Source organism: Neopelma chrysocephalum, unplaced genomic scaffold (assembly GCF_003984885.1).
Source record: "Neopelma chrysocephalum unplaced genomic scaffold, ASM398488v2 Primary Assembly neopelma1_84, whole genome shotgun sequence".
NCBI lineage: Eukaryota > Metazoa > Chordata > Aves > Passeriformes > Pipridae > Neopelma > Neopelma chrysocephalum.
The window spans coordinates 1,372,595-1,393,087 of record NW_020897746.1 but is presented as its reverse complement, the minus strand read 5'-3'; the positions used below and the strand labels follow the sequence as shown (position 1 = coordinate 1,393,087).

The window sequence follows — 20,493 nt, the reverse complement described above, 5'->3', positions numbered from 1 at the left end:
GAAGTGTGCTAGTCTGTGCCTCAAGATATAGCGGGGGCTGAAAGGCTGTGTGAGAAATACATGAATTCTGAGGTTAATGGATTGGGAAATTGCAGGGGAATCTGATGGCTGACATGAAAGTCTTGTGGGGATCATCCTTGCTTGCTATTTTTGGTCCCCGCTGTTGGTGTGAGATACTGATTCCAATTCTGTGTGGTCTGTCTTGCCCTGTGAGTAACTTTAGTTTGTGACCTGTGCATAAAAGTGAAGTGGGTTAAATGGTCATGGCCTGTGTGTTCCTAACACTGGAGGGTTGGGGGTGGGATGGGTTCCTGTGCCCCTCCCTGTGCAGGAGGGGACAGGTAGGAGTGCAGGAATCTTGCTGCAACTGGCTTTTTGGGAGCTGTTGACACTTGGAAGCTGTAGCACAGTTGTTAGTTTATTATGAGTGCATGGAGCTTAATTAGCCTTTATTGGGTGCTTTCCATCAGTGGTATTTCTGAAGTGTTCAACAGGCCAAGGAGAGGCAACTGGTAAAATGTCATTGCTTCTCTTTTTAAAGCAGAAGTTGATCCTGGTGATATTCAGCATCTCCAATGAAATACAATTAAAAGATGAGGTTAAGTTTTTCTTCACAAAGCCACGGGGGAACATTGCCTTTAGTACAGGAATGAGTTCACAGTAGTTACTGGGTCAAAAATTCCTGCAGTGATTATCCTCTTTCCTGTATCCTTGTTTTTCACATACTTGGCTGGAAGGAAGGTGGCATTAGGTGCTGAAAATGGGTGGGGAAGGGTTGGTGGTGGGGAGGTGCTGCTCCTGTTTCAACAGGGAGATGTTACCCCCCCTTAGTGCAATATACACTTGGTTATTGATGGAAACAGTATTAAAACAACAATCAAAGGCATTTGGTAACCAGTGAGGGTTTCTGAGGGAGGGATTCCTTCGGTCACCAGCATATCTGTGTGAAACTGCTGGTTGGTTGGTGCTTTGCAGGAACTAATGTTTGTGTCAGGCCTGTGTGCTCAAGAGAGAGAAAAAAGGGGATTTTAAGGATTTCCCCTCCGTAAATAACATAAGGAATATATGATGCTCATGTTTAGATGGCAGAGGGGAGAGGAAAATGCTTCTGTGGGTGTGCACGGGTGCATGTGAATAAAAGCTCTTTTGACCTTAAAGGTCAACACCTTTCCTCCAAAGGAAAGGAGATCTGAATATACCTGTGACTCTTCCTTAAAAGCTGGTGGATGGATTTATATTGTGCAATTTCAAATTGTTGTGCTGAAATAGAGTTTGAGCACTTAGTGGTGATTCAGGCACGAGAGGGTTGGGAATGTGGTGTTTGTCCTCTGACTTGTTGAACTTTAAAAACTATGCAGACTCAAGCCTAAACCAAATCTGTGTTGAAAATATGAGAAAGAGGAATCAACTTGGGTCTTTTGAGGAAAGGATTTTAGTGTTTGAACTGTCTCATCCGAGATATCCCTTCCCACCCCCTCCAAGTCTTAATTGTAGACAAATGTTCAGCTTGACCACACACAGCACATGAGGTGGGTTGTGCTGAACCTTTCCACGCTCGTGTGGTGGCCTCAGCTGTAAAGTGAAGGAAGCTCAGGTGCTTTTCTCTCCTGAGACTGCTAACAGTGGCTTTTGCACGTTCTCTTGGGAAAGTGTTTTGGAACTTCTTATGGTGCTCAGTGCTTGGAAAAGGTAGTAACTTGACCCCAGTGCTGAAGAGCAGAGGTGCGAGGAGTTCATGCAGCAAATGTGTGGCTGAAAGTATTTTCACATAACCATTTTTGTCAAAAAGCTTGCTGTGAGACTGAGAAAATATCCATCAGGAAAATGCTTACATGTTCTCAGCATGGGCTTTGCTGGGTGTTGTGTTGGAATCACTGCTGGATGTGGTGGTGCAGTGAGGTGGGAGGTGATCCAAGCCCTGTCCTGTGTGGGACTGAACAAAAAGCCAAACCACTGCCCCTGTTGTGTTGAAGTTAAAAAGCCTGGCTATGTACTGCTGTCATACTTGCTGTCTTTCCAAACTTGTGGGGTTCAGGCACAATCAAACAGCTTGGGAAAGAGGCCACTGGAGTGAAAGTAAGCTTCTGTCCAGTTTTGTTAAATGTTTTGTGTTTGTTTATTTGTTTGAGAAGGAGAAGAGCAAAAGTTAAATGAGTGAGCTTAAATGGCAGATCTTACAGTTAAAGGACCTCCTTGAATCATTGTTTCAGTTGACAGTGTAATCTTTGTCTAAACAAAATTATACTACATGGGAAGTAGAACAACTTCAGCAGGATTGATGGAGGATGGAAACCACTGCTATGCTGAATGCTCTGTAGTCCAAATAAACCTTCTCCAGCCTCTGGCTTGCCAGCTCCTACTAATCTTAGGTTACTGCTAAGCAGAATGGAAATAGGAATTGAAATACAAGCATAGGGATGGCCTGTGTAGATTTAGGAGCTGCTCGTTTCTCCTGGGAGCCACAAATCAGGAACGTGTCTGTGCCGTCGGAAGCTGCCTCCGTGAGGGAGCAGGTCCTGGCAGCTCCGCTGAGCAGTGTGGGGAGGTGCTGCCTGATGGGTTGTTACTGCCCTTGAGCTGAGCTGCAGGAAACCCTCCTCTGTGAGCCAGCCCTTGGCTGGGACACTGGGTCAGTCCCAGAGCTGTGCCTGTCCCCGGGGGCTGGGGACATCGGGAGCACTCCCACAGTCCAGGCTCTGTCCCTCTCCATGTGTTGGTGTTTGTACATCTCAGCTGCCCTTGGCATGGGGCAGTTTTCTGTGCTGACTTGTGTGCTCTGCTCATCCCAGCTCCAGCAGTCCCCCACTTCAAAAGGCTGGATAAATAAACCCGGACCCGTTTGAATTTGTTAGGGCAGCAATGTGTTACCCATTAACTGCTGCTCACAAGTGCAGCATCTCTGTAATTTCTAAGTTAGACCTACTAAAGCTTCTCTCAGTGATAGTTAATAAAGGTGGTCAAAGACTGATAGTGAAAACTAAACCATATTTAAGCTTCTTCAAGCTTAATGAGTTTGAAAATAAAATAAAATTCAAATTCTCTCTGGTATGTGATGGAGAAGCTGCCCCCAGTTTCACTGGGTGGGCAGGACATAGTCCAGTTTGTTTTGTGCTTCTGTGCTGACTCAGCCCTGGCTGGCAATGCCAGAACGTCATAGCTTTTCCTTTAGGAATTCGGAGAATTTCAGGCTAATGTTGCAAATGCCTCACTCGTGACTTCTAAAATAGCCTCAATTCATGGCTTGGCTGGTTCCTCCTGTGCTGTGCTGGGGCTGTGCTGGGTGAGTGAACAACGAGTGTGGTCACCTCATCTGCTGCAGACACGCAAGAAATCCCCGTGTTCGGTGCTGTGGGTCACTGTACCAAGTCAGAGGGTGAACCATGACTGGGCTTTGAGTGACCTCTGCTATGCTTCACTGGTAATTATTAACTTAATGCCCTCAGCCAGGGAGCATGGCTGGGATTTATCTCAAATCTCACATCTTCCAGAGTGAGGGACAGAACCACTCTTTTTCTTTAAAAAAACCACCTTTTGTTATTTTAACTTCACAGATAGCAGGAACATGTGTAGCATGTTTACCCCTCCCACAGTGAAGAGGTGCTTTTTTAGCCCTTCACTACAGGCTTGGAGATCTCTTGCAGTAATTAGACAAAGTGAAGAAAGAGGCAGGAGTGAAACCCTGGTTTGTCAGACCAGTGGCAGCTCAGCCCGACAGGTCTCAGACAGGCTGGTTTCTGGGCAGAGGAAATGTAGTAGACACTGGCTGTGTCTGTCCTGTGTCATTCCATGTGGGAAATACCAGGTGAACAGACAGAGCTGGGAATTGGTGATTGATTTAAAGCAGCACTCTAGGATTTGGCTTTGAAGTGGATGGCGTTGGGCTGCAGGGAGAGGGTTGATGTAATTCCCTGTGGAGTGATGTCTGAGCCAGCTTTGGGGGCTCTCAGTGTTCTGTGGAAAAAGTGTCTGAGCAATGATGAAGCAAACCTGATAAATATTATTATTCTGAACCTTAAAACCACTGGATACCCACTGGGAGCAGACTACACCTGAATTTGATCTTCCTTCTGGTATAACACTACTGTGTTACACCTTTTAGGACAAAGTGAGAATTTCTGCAAGTTCGTTGCTTGACAGTTTCAAAGAATAAGACTTGGATGTAAAATGCACCCAACATACAAATAAGCTGATGATGGCAAGGCAAGAAGAAAAAGAGAAATGCAGTTTGAAGGTGCACAAGAGAGATGGATTCCCCTGAAGTGTGTCCTTGATCATTTCTGACCTCCAGAGGTTCCTTCCAGCTTTTGGAAGGATAGTGCAATGATCCTACTCACCTTTCTTGAAGATACCTGGAATGTTTCCATGCTTTTAGTCACCTGAAACCTCCTGAGGAGAGTAACCTGACAGTGATACTTTCCAGCCGCTTTGGATGAATTGCATCAGGTGCTTTGGGCATGTGTAGGTTCAGTGTCCTTAAAGTCAGTACTGGCTTGATGAAATTCGGGTGTTAAAACTTGAAATGTCGACTTTAGCAAATTCCCTGTGTTCTGCAAAGCTCCCTGGGGTGTTTGCTGGGTGACTGTTGGCAAAACAACTCCTGCAAACTACCCTGTCTTTGGGAAGGAGTCACTGAGCTGTACAGAGAGATCATTGCACAAGTGCTGGTGGAGGTGAAGTGTAGGATAAACAGGAATCTCCTGGTGACCATAAGTGTGTCAGGGAATATTTGGTGTGGCAGGTCCCAGCAAACAAACTTGTGCCTGTCACTCTTCCTGTTGGCCCTTGTTAGAGGTGTTTGTCACAAGTCACTTCACAGTGCTAAGTGTTTGATGATAGTTTATGGAGTAACCAGGCAACGTTTTAGAGACAAACACAAAGTAAAAGCCATGCTTCATCTCTGTAACCAGATCTCTTCCCATGCTTATCAGTCCAGTAGGAAAAGAGGAAAGGAAAAAAAAAAGTGATTGGGAGCTTGGAATTGAAGACTGGCAGGTTGTCAGGCCACCTGTGGGCTTTCCATGTCATGGAGCATTTGTGACCCAGCCCTGGGAATGCTCTGGCAGCAGCAGAACCTGTGCTGGTGGGAAGGTCTCTGTCCCTCTTTCCCCTGGGCACTGACCCGTTTTCACAAAACTTGTCAGGAATTCAATTTTGAAATGTCCTTGAACAGAGTGATATCTGAGCTTGTTCACCTACAGCAGAGGGCACATCCCCAGCAGCCCTGTGGAGCCTGCATCCACAACAAACAAGGCTGTCCACCAGGGAACAGAGCTGTGCCTGGGCTCTGCTCTGGGGCACCTGGGCATGAAATATTATCTACAAATAAACAAGAACCCTCCCTTCCCCCTGCATGGAGCCTCTTTTTAGAAACCCAACAATTTCTCCTATTTAAGAAATATCAAAAAACTTGCCTCCTGCACCCCCAAAAAAGCAGGAACTTTTATGGTTGTCTGCTCCAGAAATGGGGCTGGCGCTTGATCACTGCTCTGGAGAGGGAAAAGGAAAGGCTGGGCCAAAATCAATGATCCACAACAATCTTGGGCTTGGGAAAGGACAGCTTTTGATGTACCTGCAAATAGAACCATTTTCCTCCCCATGGTTTCCTGCTGACTGGATGTGTGGTAACCCAGAGCTTTTTTCCTGGGAAAGCAGGTTAACACTCTATACATCCATTTTCACTGCTTTGCTAGATTTAACCCTTTTATTACTTTCTTATCGTATGTTCTTAACTTAAATAATGGGGTTGTGAGACAGTCAGTGTTTGCATGAAAGTTACTGTTTAAAAATTGCAGAGACAGGTTAAAGCTGAAAGCAGGTTCTGGGAAATTCTTTTCATAGATTTACAAGTTAGTATTAAGTCAAAAAACACCTTTCTAGTTGGGCTGTCCACTGTATGGGATAGCTCCAAATAGCTGCTTCTCTTCGTTCTGAGTCAAATTGTGAGAGATAAAGGCAGATCTGGGCATTTGCAATACTTAAAATACCAATACAGTAAAGGGTAATTGGAGCAAAGCCAGTTGTAGGGGCTGTGTGTCAGTGTGCTCGTAAGGTCTGTTCTGTGATAAAGTTTCTGTGCTTGCAGTGTTGCTGCCTTTTGAGTTTTGGTAGGAAACTTGAAAAGATTCTTGCTTTTCTGTTTAATTGTCTTCTATCAATTTATAAATTACTAGAGTGTGACCAGAGCAGAACAAAATCATGCTTTTAAGAAAAGCTGCCTTTAAAATACAGTATATTTTTTTTGTAGACAGACTACAGCTTTGAGCTACAACTTTTCACAACATCCTGCCTGAGCCAATTGCCCAACAAATGTTTGATGTACATCTGGAACCTTCCTTGGAGTTAACAGGGGTTTGTTACGTGAAGTCTGTTGGGGGGGGATAGAATCTAGTTTGGTGAGAGAAGGGATGTGGAGTCAAATGCTTTGTGTTCTGACAGTCAAAACTTCATGCATCTTGTTATATCATCAGGAGCTATCTATTCTTATGGATTTTCAAACCAGAAAACGTGGCAACCTTTTTGCAGCCAAGCAACAGGTTTGTTTGAGGAGCTGCCCACTGCTGTCCCCAGAGCACGTTCCTGTGGGGAGGCAAGAGCAGAGGAGGGAAAAAGGGCATTCAGAGCTGTAATTCTTCTTGTCTTTTGTTCTGGTCATTCTCCTTGGCCTCCTCAGGGTGTTTGTTCCCTTGCAGCGTGGTGGGCTGGGGTTGGTGGGGCTGGGGTTGGTGGGGCTGGGGTTGGTGGGGCTGGGGTTGGTGGGGCTGGGGTTTGCCGTGGCTGCTGCTGCTCCATCAGTGGCTTTGGCTCCACAGCAGCTGATCCTCAGCTTGGGTGAGATCCTGCCTTTGGGTGGAGGTGAAAGGAGCAGGAGATGAGGGGTGAAAGAAAGGCTTCAATGCCTGAGACATCCAGCTGGAGCTGTACATAAATATATTGTGTGATGCAGGGTAAGCTGATCTAATGAATAGCCGCTTTTGTTTGATCAGATATTTTGAGAGGGTTAGTTTTCTGCTGGGATCACTCACTGATTGGGTCACTGGTGACTCCCAGTGCTGGCTCAAGGGAGGCCTGGGAATGTACCCCAGGGATGGAGGAGGTGGCACCTTCTGCTGGGCAGGGTTTGCAGCTCCCCTGGGCCAGGGAATGTGCCTTTCCCAGTGGCTTTGGGGTGCCCAGAGGGTTGGTAGCTGGTAGGAGAGGTGGTTCTCATGTTCTGTGTGCTGATTCCTGGGGTACAAACTGCACCAGGGACCCAATGTGATAGAACACTAAATTTTGGTAGTTCCTCAGCTACAGTGCATGTGCACAGTCAGCTGCTGGTTCCAGAGGAGGAATGGGATGGGACACTGGGCAGGGGAAGCTGAGACACCAGCAGCTGCTCCAGCTGAATTACAGCAGTGGGGGAGCTCCAGCCTAAAGCCAGTGTCAGGTTGTATTGCCTTCATGCTTCCAGATTCTTCCATTCCAAAGGACTTTTCAAAGCTTATTTCAGCAGCATAAAATCAAATTTTGTTTTTATTCGTAGACTTTCCATAACTTTAACTTTTATTTTCAAGTTAGGGTTATTGTAGTAAACCTTCTCTGTGCAACTTGAGTGTTTTGGTCTTTGGTGTAGTTTGAAGACCTTGGGATATATTTAAATCCAAGCTGCAGAAGTGAAGTGGTAGATTCCAATGGGGTTTTCCTGTTGGTTTAAAACCAAAGAGGTGTTTTATGATGTAGCTTGAATTAAGAGCTTGGTCCTGTTATTTCATCCCCATTTAAACATCTTTGTTTTCATGCTTATATTCATCTGATTGGGTTGAATGGACCCAGAAAAATGGATTTGGGGTAACATACTTGAGTTCAGATAATTTACTTTGTAAGGTCTGTGTCAATTCAGGCTCCTGGACAGAGAAAATGAAAAAGCTCAGCTGCACTTGCTGGAGTTTCTGGCAGTGAGAAATACATATAAATAGACTTGTAGACTTTCTGTAGGACTGATTGGGTAAGAAAATTCATTTATCCAGTGTGCAGTGTGTGCTGTGGCCCAGTAGCATTGTGTGGTAAATGGACAGGTAAAATGTGATACAAAGCACTGACAAACACACATTGTCTTCAACTAAACTACTTTAAACTTCAAGGCAAATGTTAGTCATGTTCTTAAGCGTTTCAGAAGTGCTAAACTGAAGAGCTCTGGTTTGGAGGAGACTGTTTTTTGATGAAGTGGCTGAGGTACAGTGACAAAATTAGAGTGATGTTATCCCTGGGGAGTAAAAAGGCAAAAATCAAGTTGTCACTTTAAAAAATGCCTCAATAAATACTAAAGCTGGGAAATATTAACTTTAAACTCTACTCATGGTACCAACTTGGCATCCATTCAGCAGTTCCTTCTGGAAGAACAAATGGTTTGGACTGTCCTGCGTCACCTTGAGTTTTGCTGCCGCGTGGAGTGGTTGTGAAGAGCCTGAGTCACTGTGGTGCCCTGGGAGCAGGGCAGGGGCAGAGCTGTGCCTCCTCTGTGCTGACAACTGGGCATACAGGACATCCAGCTGCTGCTGTACTTCTGGGCTTGCTCTGCTGCTGCTACCAAAAAGTTATTTTTGATAGGCCTCGCAAGTCCAGGTGCCAGGTATCAAAAGCAGGAGAACATAAACTTTACAGAGTGTTTCCTTAACGTTTCTCTTGTCACATTCCTGCTGCTTTTGTCTACTCTCAGCTTTCATTTCTTGCAGTCCCAGGCTTTCCCCTTACTTTTTTTGATGTGTCTGTACTGGAGCTGCTGTGCTGGGGGGGCTCAGCCTGGAGAAAAGGAGGCTCAGGGGGGACCTTCTGGCTCTGCAACCCCCTGACAGGAGGGGGGAGCCGGGGGGGGTCGGGCTCTGCTCCCAGGGAACAAGGGACAGGAGGAGAGGGAACGGCCTCAAGCTGTGCCAGGGGAGGCTCAGGTTGGACATCAGGAGGAATTTCTTCCTGGAAAGGGTGGTCAGGCCTTGGCAGGGGCTGCCCAGGGAGGTTTGGAGTCCCCACCCCTGGAGGTGTCCCAGGAAGGCCTGGCCATGGCACTCAGAGCTCTGGGCTGGGGGACAAGGTGGGCATCGGGCACAGGGAGGACTCGATGATCCTGGAGGTCTTTTCCAGCCTTTATGACTCTGTGATTCTCTATATTTTTAGATGCTACCTCTCTAAAGTTGAAATTCAGCTTCAATACTAATAGTTACACCATGAACTCAGCTCATCCCATGGGGAGGGTGACTGGTTTCATACAGTCTGGAAAACTGGCAGGGACTCTCTGTAGTCCTGAGCTTTACACATGAGCAAAATAAGGCTTGGTTTTATTTATTATAATGTAATTCATTACAAATTGCCAATCAGAACAGAAAATGTGTTTGAAGTTCTGAGCTTGCAGGAGACAATTGTGTTTTCTTGGAGCTGGTGAGAAACAGCTGAAGTGTAAAAGCAAGATCTTTGTGATGCAGATTTATGAAAAAGATGCTGAACTCATTGAAAACCTGGCTCAGACAGGGCAGAAAACACCTTTAACTGAAATGTTCTCCTTCCTGCAGGTGTATTTGAATGCTTTGACTATAGAATTTTTAATATAGAGTGTGTGGTGCTGAAATATATTCTGGAAAGGCCTTGTAATTCTGAAATGCCCCTTGCAGGGTATAACTGTCCTCCAGGCAGTTCTCAAAGGTCAGGAGCACAGCAGTGGGTGTCACAGAAGTGCTGAGCCACTGCTGCAGCTCTGGGCTCTGTGCAGCCTTTCCCTGGATGTCCTTTGGACGAGGCTTTCATGAATAAGCTAAATTGTGGAGGCACTTCAGGCCTGCATGTTAATGTAAAAAAGACAACAAAAAGCTGTAGAGTAAAGCACTTGTTTGCTGGGGATGTCAGTGCTCTTTCCGAGTGTCTGGTTGTCAGTGTTGTGTACTTGAAGCTGTTTTTCTTCTCAGTGAAGGTTTTAAATTCTTTGTGCATGCAGAATAAGAAATGTTAGGTCAGCTTTGTCTCAAAATATAGCTTAAAAGATTGCAGTGGATTATTATTAATTTTAACCACAATTTTGAATTTATGATCTGAAATTGCAGGACTTAGTCCAGCTTTATCTGAAAATATATTTAAAAAGATTACAGTGGGTTATTATTAAATATAACCAGTTTTTAACTTCAATATCTGAAATAGCAGGACTTGTAGGAATGTCTGAGCTGTTGTTTGTGTGAGAACTGGGACATTACTAAAATTGCTTTAGAGTGTCCTTAGAATTCTTAAACTGAAAAGATGAATTTTAAAAACATTCATTTAAAAGAAACTGTATTGTATAAGCAAAAACCTATAACCATGTTTGTTCTTGTTTTGCAGACCGTGAGGACCAATCCATTCTCTGCACGTAAGTGACCACTTATCCTTTGGGCATTTTTGGGAATCTGTGCTGAAAGGGGTCTTTGATACATCTGTGGTAGTCAAAGCTTGGTCTTTAACCTTGACAGGCGGTGGGTAATGATTAAAGATGTGGCATGAAGTGATATTTAATGTGGGGGTATAGCCTTTTATTACTGTACTTCACATTGTTGCAACTTTTCTAGGCATGTATTTAAGAAATGCAGCTTAAAAATGTCAGTAAGAGATCTGAATCTGAACCACACAGCTTGAAGTTCACACCTCTGAAATGCTGTGCTGTGACTGCTCAGGGGGATAAAGTCTGAGGGAGACAGGATCCAGAAGTGGATCTGGAGATCAACAGCTCACTTTGGATGTGCTGCAGACAGGGGATCTCTGGAGAAGTTGGCACTAAGGTTCCCTTTACCTGAACTTGCCCCACCCAGGAGCAAACTTCTCACCTCAGTTCAAATTTCCCTGGGATCTGGAACTGCAGTGGTTGGGAAGCCAGAATACAAATGCACTTCCAGGTTTATGACACTCCTGAGCTGATCTGTAGGAAATAGGAAAGAGGGTGGGAGAGAGAGAGAAAGATCAAGCAGAGGATCCTCAGCACGCCTGCATCCAGGATGTCTCATTGGTCCTTCTTCACCCTGGGCTTGGAGATGGGGGTCCCATGGTTGCTCTTCTGGAGTTACCACCTTTATCCAGTCCAAGTTCTGGGTATCCAGGGGATGGTCACAGATGTCCCCATAACTTGGGCTGCCATGTCTGTCAGCAGTTCTTCCTTTCCTGCAGTTTGCCAATGTGGGAATTTTTGTCTGGATTAACCAGGTTGTGCTGACCAAAGCTACCCTCAGCTAGGCCTGGGATTAGTGTCTTCCTATTGTAAATGTCTCTCTTCTGTGCTTATCTCAAGTTCCCACTGTGGTAGCTGGTCCTCTGGCAGGTTCCTTCTGTGGCTTTGACAGTGTTTTGAGACAGGCAACTGTGTTCTTCAAGTCCTTCCAGCAGGTGCAGTGCCCTCTGTGCCCTCTGCCGGGGGTGTGTGATCCCCTGGCCCTGCTATGTGCCAGGACATGCTTTGGAAGTTGCTTCCTGAAGGAGCTCAGTGGTGGATCAACTGCTGGAAGGAGTCCTGGGTTCACTTTCCTTCTTTACGTGAAGGGATTCAAATCTCCATCTTCTTCTTCCTGCAGAAGTGCCTTAACTATCAGAGTCTGTACAAGGCTGAAGGTGGATCCTTTCAAGCCAGGCTTTTCTGCACTGTGGAGACTATAAATACAAGATTGTCAGGGCCCAAGGACACAGGAGCAAACACAGTTCTGTAGTTAAGATAAAAGTTGATCCAGTTAACACAGGCTTGTCTAGGTCTGTGGTTCCTGCTCTTAGTAGAACTCACCTTTTCCTGGGATGACTATTCCATGTGCAATGTACAAAGCAGCCCTGAAAGCAGGGATGGGATCCCAGGGTGAGAAGAAATGCTTTGTTCTCGTGTTTTTGTGGATGCTTTGACAGTCTTTGCTTGCCCCAGGTGAATTTTTTTGAAGTAGCTTCATGTTTTGTGTCTGTGCATGAACCTTTCCCTCCTTTGTGTGGTCAGCCGAGCCCACAAAGGTGGGAATGACAGTGCTCCAGGATCTGGTAGATGTCTGATCTGTTGAAAGATTGGAAGGCCTCTAAGCTCTCTTGCCTTCATTTTTGTTATTACCTCAGCTCTCAGGTTACCATAAGCTTTTGATCCTTCTGTGCTGAACAGATAATTGACCCCTGTTTTGTATCTGGTTCAGCACAGTCCAGCATGGAATTTGTGGATCTTCTGCTGGGTTCCACATCTTGGCTGGGCTTGCTTTGCAGAGGAGCTTGAGTCCAGATGGTGGGAGCTGGGGATGGACACAGGTCCTTACAGCCAGACCTCAGGAGGACGTGATCACATCCAGTATGGAAGTCTGGAGCTGCTGGGGACTGCTCTGAGTGCATCCCAATATTAAGACCCTCAGAGATGGCCTTGAGGACATCTCTTCTGTTGGACATGGGAAATGCTTGGTGACAAATCTACTCCATGTAAAATTCCAGAATCTGGTGCTAAGAAGTTTCATCACTGGCTTGGAAGCATATCACAAACCTGGGTATGGAAGGTATTAGTCCCATGACATGAGATGAGTTTCACCACCTCTAGTTCAGTGCCTTGGTTGTATCAGTCTTAAAGGCTCCACATAACAGAAGTGTGGCAGTCTTAATAAATCTGAGTTTCTGAGCACAGATTCCAGGCTCTGTTGGCTGTCCTACAGCTTTACCTGGTATTTCTTGCTGAAGTACTTACACAGCAGCATGAATTAAAAAGACCAATGTCACTGAACACAGTTCACAAGAAAATATGGATTTCCTCTGTAACTGTGGCCTCAGGATTATAAAGGGACATTGTATGTCCAAACTGGATTTACAGTGTGGGTCTTGCCTTGTCAGAATGTGCAGACACGTGAGGTGATAGATGATGGGATCCAAGGTGTTTCTGTCATCTTGCAGTTGTACACCAGAGTTCCACCATAGCCCAGGAGACCTTGCTCACACTGTCTGATGAGCAACACCATTTACATGCTGAGTACAAAAAAGGATAGTAGAGGCTGTCAGGTTAATAAACACTTTCCTCCTAAAATAGGTTTCTCTTAGACTGCTTTCCAGCTCTGTGTTCAAGAGAAGTGCCATCAAACCCATTTGTACTTCCCTGCATGTCCCTTTTGAACAAATAAAGCCAGCTGTCTGCTGTGGCACTGTCCCAAAGAGTGTTTCCCCCATGGACTTGGGAGAGCCCTATTATTTTGCAGATCTGCACTCTAAACTGATGTTTGGGATGTTAAATCTGCTTCATGAATGGGACAAGGCCATGGCAGGCTCACTACCTCCAGAAGGAGGTCTCATGTTTTGACCAGGAATCCTGTTTCTCTGTTTTGACCTGGTGTGCAGGACTCCTGTTGCATTGCTGATTCTGGGGAAGAGGTAAACTCTGTGTTTCCCCTCATGCCACTGGTTTTACAGGTCTTAGACTAAGGCAGAAATAAATAAGGTGGAAGGAGTGTGTCTTAACCACACCGGAGGTGGTTTCAGAAACTCCTTTGGCAGTTCATAAAAGGCTTGACACATCTTCTCATCCCAAACTTGCTGTCTCAGGACCTGGGTCACCTGGCTGACCCTGATCTTTAGTAAAACTGGAAGTCCTCAGAGTACTTTTTAATTTCTCCAGCAGGAGTGGTTCAAACTGGTGGGAGAGAAAACACCCCTTGCCTTGTGCACTGGGATGAGGACAGTTGTGGTGTGCCTGTCACTTCCCTGTCTCAAACTGCCTTGACCATAATTGTCTGGAGAGAAGTCTCTCCCACTGCTTGCTGAAGGTCCATCTGGGCAGCACCTTCACCTCTCTCCCCCTACCTCTAGTTGATGAAGTTTCCTGGATTTTACCTTCCATGGCCTTTAGAGGAGGGGCCAGATCAGTTCTCCAGTGAGAGTGTTTGAACACCACTTTCCTGGTTCTCTGGATCCAGCCAGGAGTGCTGCTCTTGAGGATGATCTTAGTGTAGGATTGGTGCTGCGTTGGGCCTTTGGGTTTGGTTTCAGTTCCTCCTCTTCAAGGACGGTCTCTGCATGTTCTCCACCTGCCTTCCTTTGGTTCCAGCGGGGTGAATGTCCAATCCATTCGTACTTACCTTGGAAAACCTTTAAACTCTCTTGCCTTCAATTTTGTTATTGCCTAACCTGCAAGATAACTGTGAACTCTTGATCCTTCTGAACTCACTAGACAACTGAATCCTGATTTATATTTGGTACACGTGATATTTTCTTATCCTAGGCATGAAAATGCAGTTAAATCTGCAGTTGAGGCAGATTCATTGTCTTGACCTGTGCAGATCTTTAGGAAATACCAGCCTGTTTCCCCCAAAAGACCTGCAGTTACCTTGCTTCAGTCTAGTAAATATTAGCTCTGTGAAGAAGGTGTGTGCAGGTGGATCTTTCTGAGGAATACAGTTTGCTCGGAGTTATCTTAATTTTTTTCTCACCTAGAGAGCTGTGCTGAAGCATAACCTGTATTTCACTGAGATGCTGCAGATACAGGATTACTCTTAATGCCCTGTTGGAGTGGGCTGACCTTGGGGGATGGTTCTCCAAGCATCACATCTCATTGCTTTGAAAGCAGTGGGTTTACCTGGAGGTTTCCTGTCTCACCTGCTGATGTTCCATGAAGAGGTTTGCATGAACTGCTGATCTTAAAGTTAATAATATTTTCTCAAAGTCAAACATATCAGGAAGGAAAAAAAACCCACCAAACTACCTGCTGTGTTCTCTGGCTGCTTGTCTGAGCAGAACACCCTGTCCTGGCATGGAGGGTGGTTCTCCAGGAGGCATTGCTGGGATTGCAGCTGATGTGGCTGTGCTGAGCTCTCCAGTCCACTCCTGATGACAGATGACTTCCTGCTCTTGCTGAGACATGAGGTGTCTCTGAACACAGAATAGTGTGCTGTCTTCCTCTCTTAGTTACCTTCTGTTCTCTTCCCTTTCCACTCCCCACCTTTTAGGAAGCCAAATATAGACAATTGTGTTGTTGCAGAGACTGCAGGGCTTTATTCAGAGTTACTGGCCTGGTCTCTGTTGTTTTATTGTGGCACCTCCTTCCCCATCTGCTTGTGCAAGTTGGTGAGTACCTGAGCCCAGGGATGGAGTTTATAGGAGAAACTTCTTGTTTAAATTACTTATTACAGAAAGGCTTTTTTGGAGTGAACCAGAAGTCCTCCCACATGCAGAAGGACTCTGCTGCTCCATGGCATCACCTTGATTTCCTCAGGTAGTGATGGGATTTCTTATGTGCCCTTTGGCATTCACCCACTGCAAACCCCAAATATGTGCAGAGCACACACCCCTACAGCTCCTGAATCCACTGGACAATCTATCACATGGGTGAAAGCCAGATTATTGCCTGGCTAATGATGAGATGGGAGGAGCTGAACAAACAGTAATGGTGAGAATTTCTGTTCAGCTTTGAAGTTGGATGGTTTAATCTTGGGCTTTAACCACTAACACATGGTTAGGAAGGTTACTGGAGCTCTGTTCTGCTTTGTAGTTTAGTTCATCAAGCTTTTCAATGAAAAGCAAACGAGCAGCCCTTAAAACCAGCAGTTCTCTGGGAAGCTGGACTTAACCAGCTTCCTTCTCATCACTCCCCCTTGACTGGAGTGCAAATGGAAGTTTATTCTGGATCTTGTGTCTGTAAATTCTTAGTTTGCTGAAAAGAAAGGACAATACATGTAGTTCCAGCAACTTAATGTTCCTGAGAGCTTATAGGTAATATAATATGTTACATTTTATATATAATATATAAAATAAGTAGCTTTCAGCCTGTGTTAGCCCAGCATCCATAAGTGATGCATTACAGAAAGTGGTGCCAACATTGCAGTGTGCACATGTCTTCCTGCACATTTTCCCATTTTTGTGGGATGTGAGGCTGTACTGGAGATACTTTGAGGCTTTGTTTTCTTGGAGAAGCTGCAGCTGCTGATGTTTTGCTAAGTTTTGGTGTTTCTCTCTGTTATTGCTGCCTGTTAGTGCTCACTGGCCATGCCAGGCTGCTGGAGACTGATGACCAAGATGAAGAAATTTGTGTTGTGGTAACTAAGAATCTGAGAAATATTCCAACCTCCCCTGGCTCCAGGCGACTCTTGGGAAGTCAGCTGTGAAAATGTGCTGCTCTGCACTTTTTACAGTTAGTGTGTTTCTGAAGTGAAGGATCTTACCACAGACTTCTGGTATTCTCAGAACTGGGCCTGGGCTTGATAAATAGGCATTTAGCAAGATGCTTGCAGCCCCACAAGGATATCTAATCTGAATTGGCTTCTGTAGGAGTGGTGGGGTGTGGAGGGAATAGAGGCTGCTTATTACAGGACAACAGCAGCAAATACCAAGCATTTTTGTATACAACCTCTGGCTGGAGTCCAGCTTGTAACATTCCCTAGGCAAGTGGTGTTGAGATGATGAGAAGCATCAAGAGGGAAAGGAAGCAGCTCTGAAGCAGCCACGTAAATAGTAAAGCCAATTAATGACTCTTCTCCAAACTATCAGTTATACCTCTTGCAGAAAATAAGGCAGGTGATTAAAATGTCCTTTTAATTACAGGTCTTGCCCGTAAATATCTGTTAATTTGTAGCTGGCAGATGATCTGCTCAGTTGTGTCTGAGAATAAGTGTCTCCTCTGTTCTTTGCAACTGCTGTTGTGAGAGGGACAAAAGCCCATTGTTGGGGCTCTTACATACGCAGTTACTTTCTCCTACAGACAATTTAAGTGCATATTTCCATGGTTTGGGGCCTTGGGGAAGTGGCTGCTTTAAATGAAAGCTGTGAGTGGCAGGTTGGGTTCTTGTGTCCTGGGAATTTGGCACTGAGAACTTGCCCAGGTGTCAAGGGAGCGCTGCCACTTCTTCACAGGAGGACCTTCTGCTTCCAGATGAACTTCCCATCCCAGAGCTTGTTACTGATCAGGAAGGAGAGAACTAGGCTGAAACTCCTAGGGCAGGGAAAGGGTTTGAGTGAACCAGGCCCCCAGCATGTGAAATCTGAGTTATTTGGGTTAGTTTTTCAGTGATTGAAATCACAGAGATGATCTGTGGTGGGACAGATGGTGCCAGCTGCATCTGACCATCCTCCTACACTCTATGTGCTTATCCTCACAAATACTGTTAGTCAGCAGCAGGCTGAGCACAGGTAGCAAGGGAAAGAAAAGCCTGTCTTTGAATTTCAAAGTTCTTTGGAATTGTGTGGCTTTGTGTCCTCCTGTCCCGTGTCCCTCACAGCACTACTCTTTGTACCTGCTGGGAAGCTCCTGCCCTGCCCATGGAATTAGTGGCTCTCTGGGTGGGGGTGGAAGGAGGCCTGTCTGTGCAGTGGCACTTCAGTGAGCAACTTTAGACTCGTTTGACTTCCCTAAAATCCATCAACTCGTTTGCCAGGTCAGGAGGAGGTGGTGGCGTTGCCTGCCCTGCCGGGTGCTGTCACTGTCACAAGGTGTGTAAATGCTTCAAACCCACTTGGCAATAAGGAAAGCAACTGTTTCACTGCTGTTTTCCTTCAGAAGCACTGTTTCCTCTCAGAATAGGTCTTTCCCAAACAGGTACTTGACCTGTTTCTGGAATAATAACTGCCATTATAAGTGGGTCGTGTGGGAAGAGTGCACTGTTCTCCAGGAATTGGGAAGACCAACTTCCATTCCTGCTTCCTGCCTCTTTGCTTTATGAATTGTGAGTCCTCTCCCACTATGTTTTGCCTGTTTTCCAGATGAGAATCTATTCAGCAGTGGAAGTGCCTTTTGTAGAAAGATTCGGGCTCAAGTTGCTCAGGGAAAAAACTGCAGCTGGTTGAGTCAGTCCCTAGTTTTTGGTAACCAAATCGTAGCTGGGATAAATTTGCCTGAAGACTTGGCTTTGCTGAAAATGGCACTCCAGCTTTACATGCAATGAATTTAAAACCATGTTAAACTTTAAAGTGCTCATGCTGGCTAAGCTTTTCCTCTTTCAAATGTGCGTGGACCTGCTTCAAAGCAGAAGCTGCTCCAGGGAAAAGCATGACTTGAGATACTGCATAAATTTACCAGGACTGTCAGACCCTCTTTGACCTGTCCCTGTTTCTAAGGGAGAGATCCCTCAGTTAATTGATGGAATAACCTTATACCTCCAACTGGAGGCTATGGCTCAGGATGGTTTGCTTTTTTGGGAGCCTGTTTGGCACAGCCCATGGCTGGAGCTCAGAGAGTGTTTCAGTTCAGTCTCATTTTTGATCCTACAAGTGGTGGAGCTGAGACTGAAATGAAGAAGGTGAAATAATGACCCTGTTGAAATCATTAGCAGAGCTGCCACTGACTAAGGGAAGGCTTTAGTTGTTTATTTTATGGTAACATATTGAGTTGTATTAAAACAAGGTTTTGAAAAACTTAAGCTTTGGCTCTGTGATACCATCCCCTTTCCATAAATATTGTACATGGTGTTACTGAGAGTTTACCTTTTTTGGGCAAGTTGATAGAGGTAGAAGATTTTCATTTATTTTTATAATCCATGTGTGTGCACTCCTGGGAAAGAACCAAAATATGCAGATGTCATTATTCCTATAAATGCAAAGGACTTTATCCTAAATCTTCTAATTCTTTTGTAGGATGTGACAGCAGAGCTATCTGACACTGTGCTGCAGGAAATATTTGGCATATTTGTAAGCTCCGGGGAACAGAACTGGGATGATAACATCCCTTAGTGTTGCTTTTGAATAAGAACTTGCTAAAGGGCTTTCTCTAAAAAACTGAAGGCTTTTTAGCAGAAGGAATGTATTGCAAGGTTCTGCCCTTCCTGTGCTTGTGCAGCTTTACTGGTGTGTCCACAGGAGCCTCTTCCAAAACCCTGTGCTGCCCTTTCCCAAAGTCAACATCTGGGCTGTAATTATTGTACCAACTTCTCCTCACTGCACATGTAGATTTTCCTCCTTTAAAAATTTAATAAACTTTTTTGAAAATAAATAAAAATTAAATTTTAAATAGAAATATTTTTCCCTCCTTCAAAATTTAATAAACTTTCTTCTTGTAATTTGACATTAAAGATTATTTCTCTAGTTTTAGAGGCACAGCTAATAATGTGTTCCCAAGCTCTGCTGACAATAAGAACAAATTATATTGTTTTAAAATGCAAATGTATATTTTGCTGTACTTCTTTTCTTAATTCTCTTACCTGCTGGAATAGTTTTAGCATTAGTATATTTTAATACACATCTAGAAACAGGCAGAGCTGCTTTTATTATTGCTCGTGGTCATGAATTATGTTAATGGCAACACTGCAGTAAAAGGGAAATGAGAAATAAAGACTTGAGAAGCAAGAATTGACAGCTGATGGTTTGGGGTGTGTTTTCTTCTAGTCAGTGTTCACATTTGTGTTGTATGTGGAGACTCTGGGCTGGGTAGAAATGGGATTTTTCATTAAGTCAAAGGGTGTTGTTCCACTTGTAGCGGTCCCCAAGTACAGCCAGTTTCTGTGTTGCATATTGATGGTATCTTGGCAGAAAGGAAACCCAGTTATCCATTAGCAAACTCTGAGTAATATCCTTTCCAACCAGCTTTTCAGGTAGGACCTTCCAAGTTTTTCCCTGCACTGAGCAAAGCCAGCCCAGCCAACGAGTTCCAAGGGAACTCCCCTCCCTCCCTCTGGAAAGCTTCAAGTGATTGAGTACAATGACCTCTAATCTTTCATATTCTCTGTTATTTTTCAATGACTGGGAGGAAAAGTGGAACCAAAGTGGTTTTAGGCTGCTGTAGTTGTTTCTGAGGAGCAGATGCCACCAACAGAAGTGTTAACCCTTGGTTACCCCTCTCGTGTTGGAGGCCACAGTCCGGTAACTGAGGCTGTGCAATATCCCACAATGTCTTTGCAGAATTATTCATCCAGTTTTTTCAGTTAAAAGACTTTTTCCAGCAAAACCTGGGGGCTGCTGCTGTTCTCCAGGTCAGACAGAGGCTGTTTTACCTTGTGAGGAATTCAGTGAACTGCTGTGAATGAAAGAGCTGCTTCAGCCCCTGTCACTTCTTGCTCCTGGATAGAGAAATGTCCATCCTGCTGCCCCTGGTCACCTCTGCTGGGGCCATTCTCCTGTGGGGTTTCCATGGTTTAAAACTATTGCAAGGTGAGAAGAAATGAGTGTTTGAGTCCATTCTCTTTGAAAATCTGGAGTAATGTCAATATCCTTTCTGTAAATGCAGAGGTAAAATTTCAAGTGCTGTATCATCTCATTTTTGCAGCTGTTGAGTGTAGTGTGAGGATGGTGCTAAGCTCTTATCTGATCAAGAAGTGCAGGTCTGAAGGTACTAAATCCCTCAGCAAATGCAGATTAGCTACAAAACTGGGGTGTACAGCATGCTGGAAGAAGGTATTTATGAAGACTGCAAAAGAATGTGCTTTAATTCCCCTGGTAAATGAAGATTTCCATTCTAAGCAGCTTAGTGGAGAAATACCCAAGCACAGAGAATATGTGCTTGTCATTCTTACAAAGGGGGAGTTGGCTTCCAAACTGTTAATTTCTGAACAACTCCTGAGTGACAGGAGTGCTTTCACTCTTTCCATGCAAATC

At 44.9% G+C, this 20,493-nt stretch overlaps 1 protein-coding gene across 4 annotated transcripts in view; it reads left to right on the top strand.

Moving 5' to 3' along the window:
- The window catches only part of MYH10 (myosin heavy chain 10), a 99,235-nt gene that overhangs the window by 22,475 nt on the left and 56,267 nt on the right, over nucleotides 1-20,493 (top strand). For all 4 annotated transcript variants that reach the window (XM_027691973.1, XM_027691976.1, XM_027691974.1 and 1 more), the window contains exon 3: nucleotides 10,339-10,366. In XM_027691973.1, coding sequence (XP_027547774.1) covers nucleotides 10,339-10,366 — 28 coding nt within the window. The remainder of the gene's footprint in view (nucleotides 1-10,338; nucleotides 10,367-20,493) is intronic.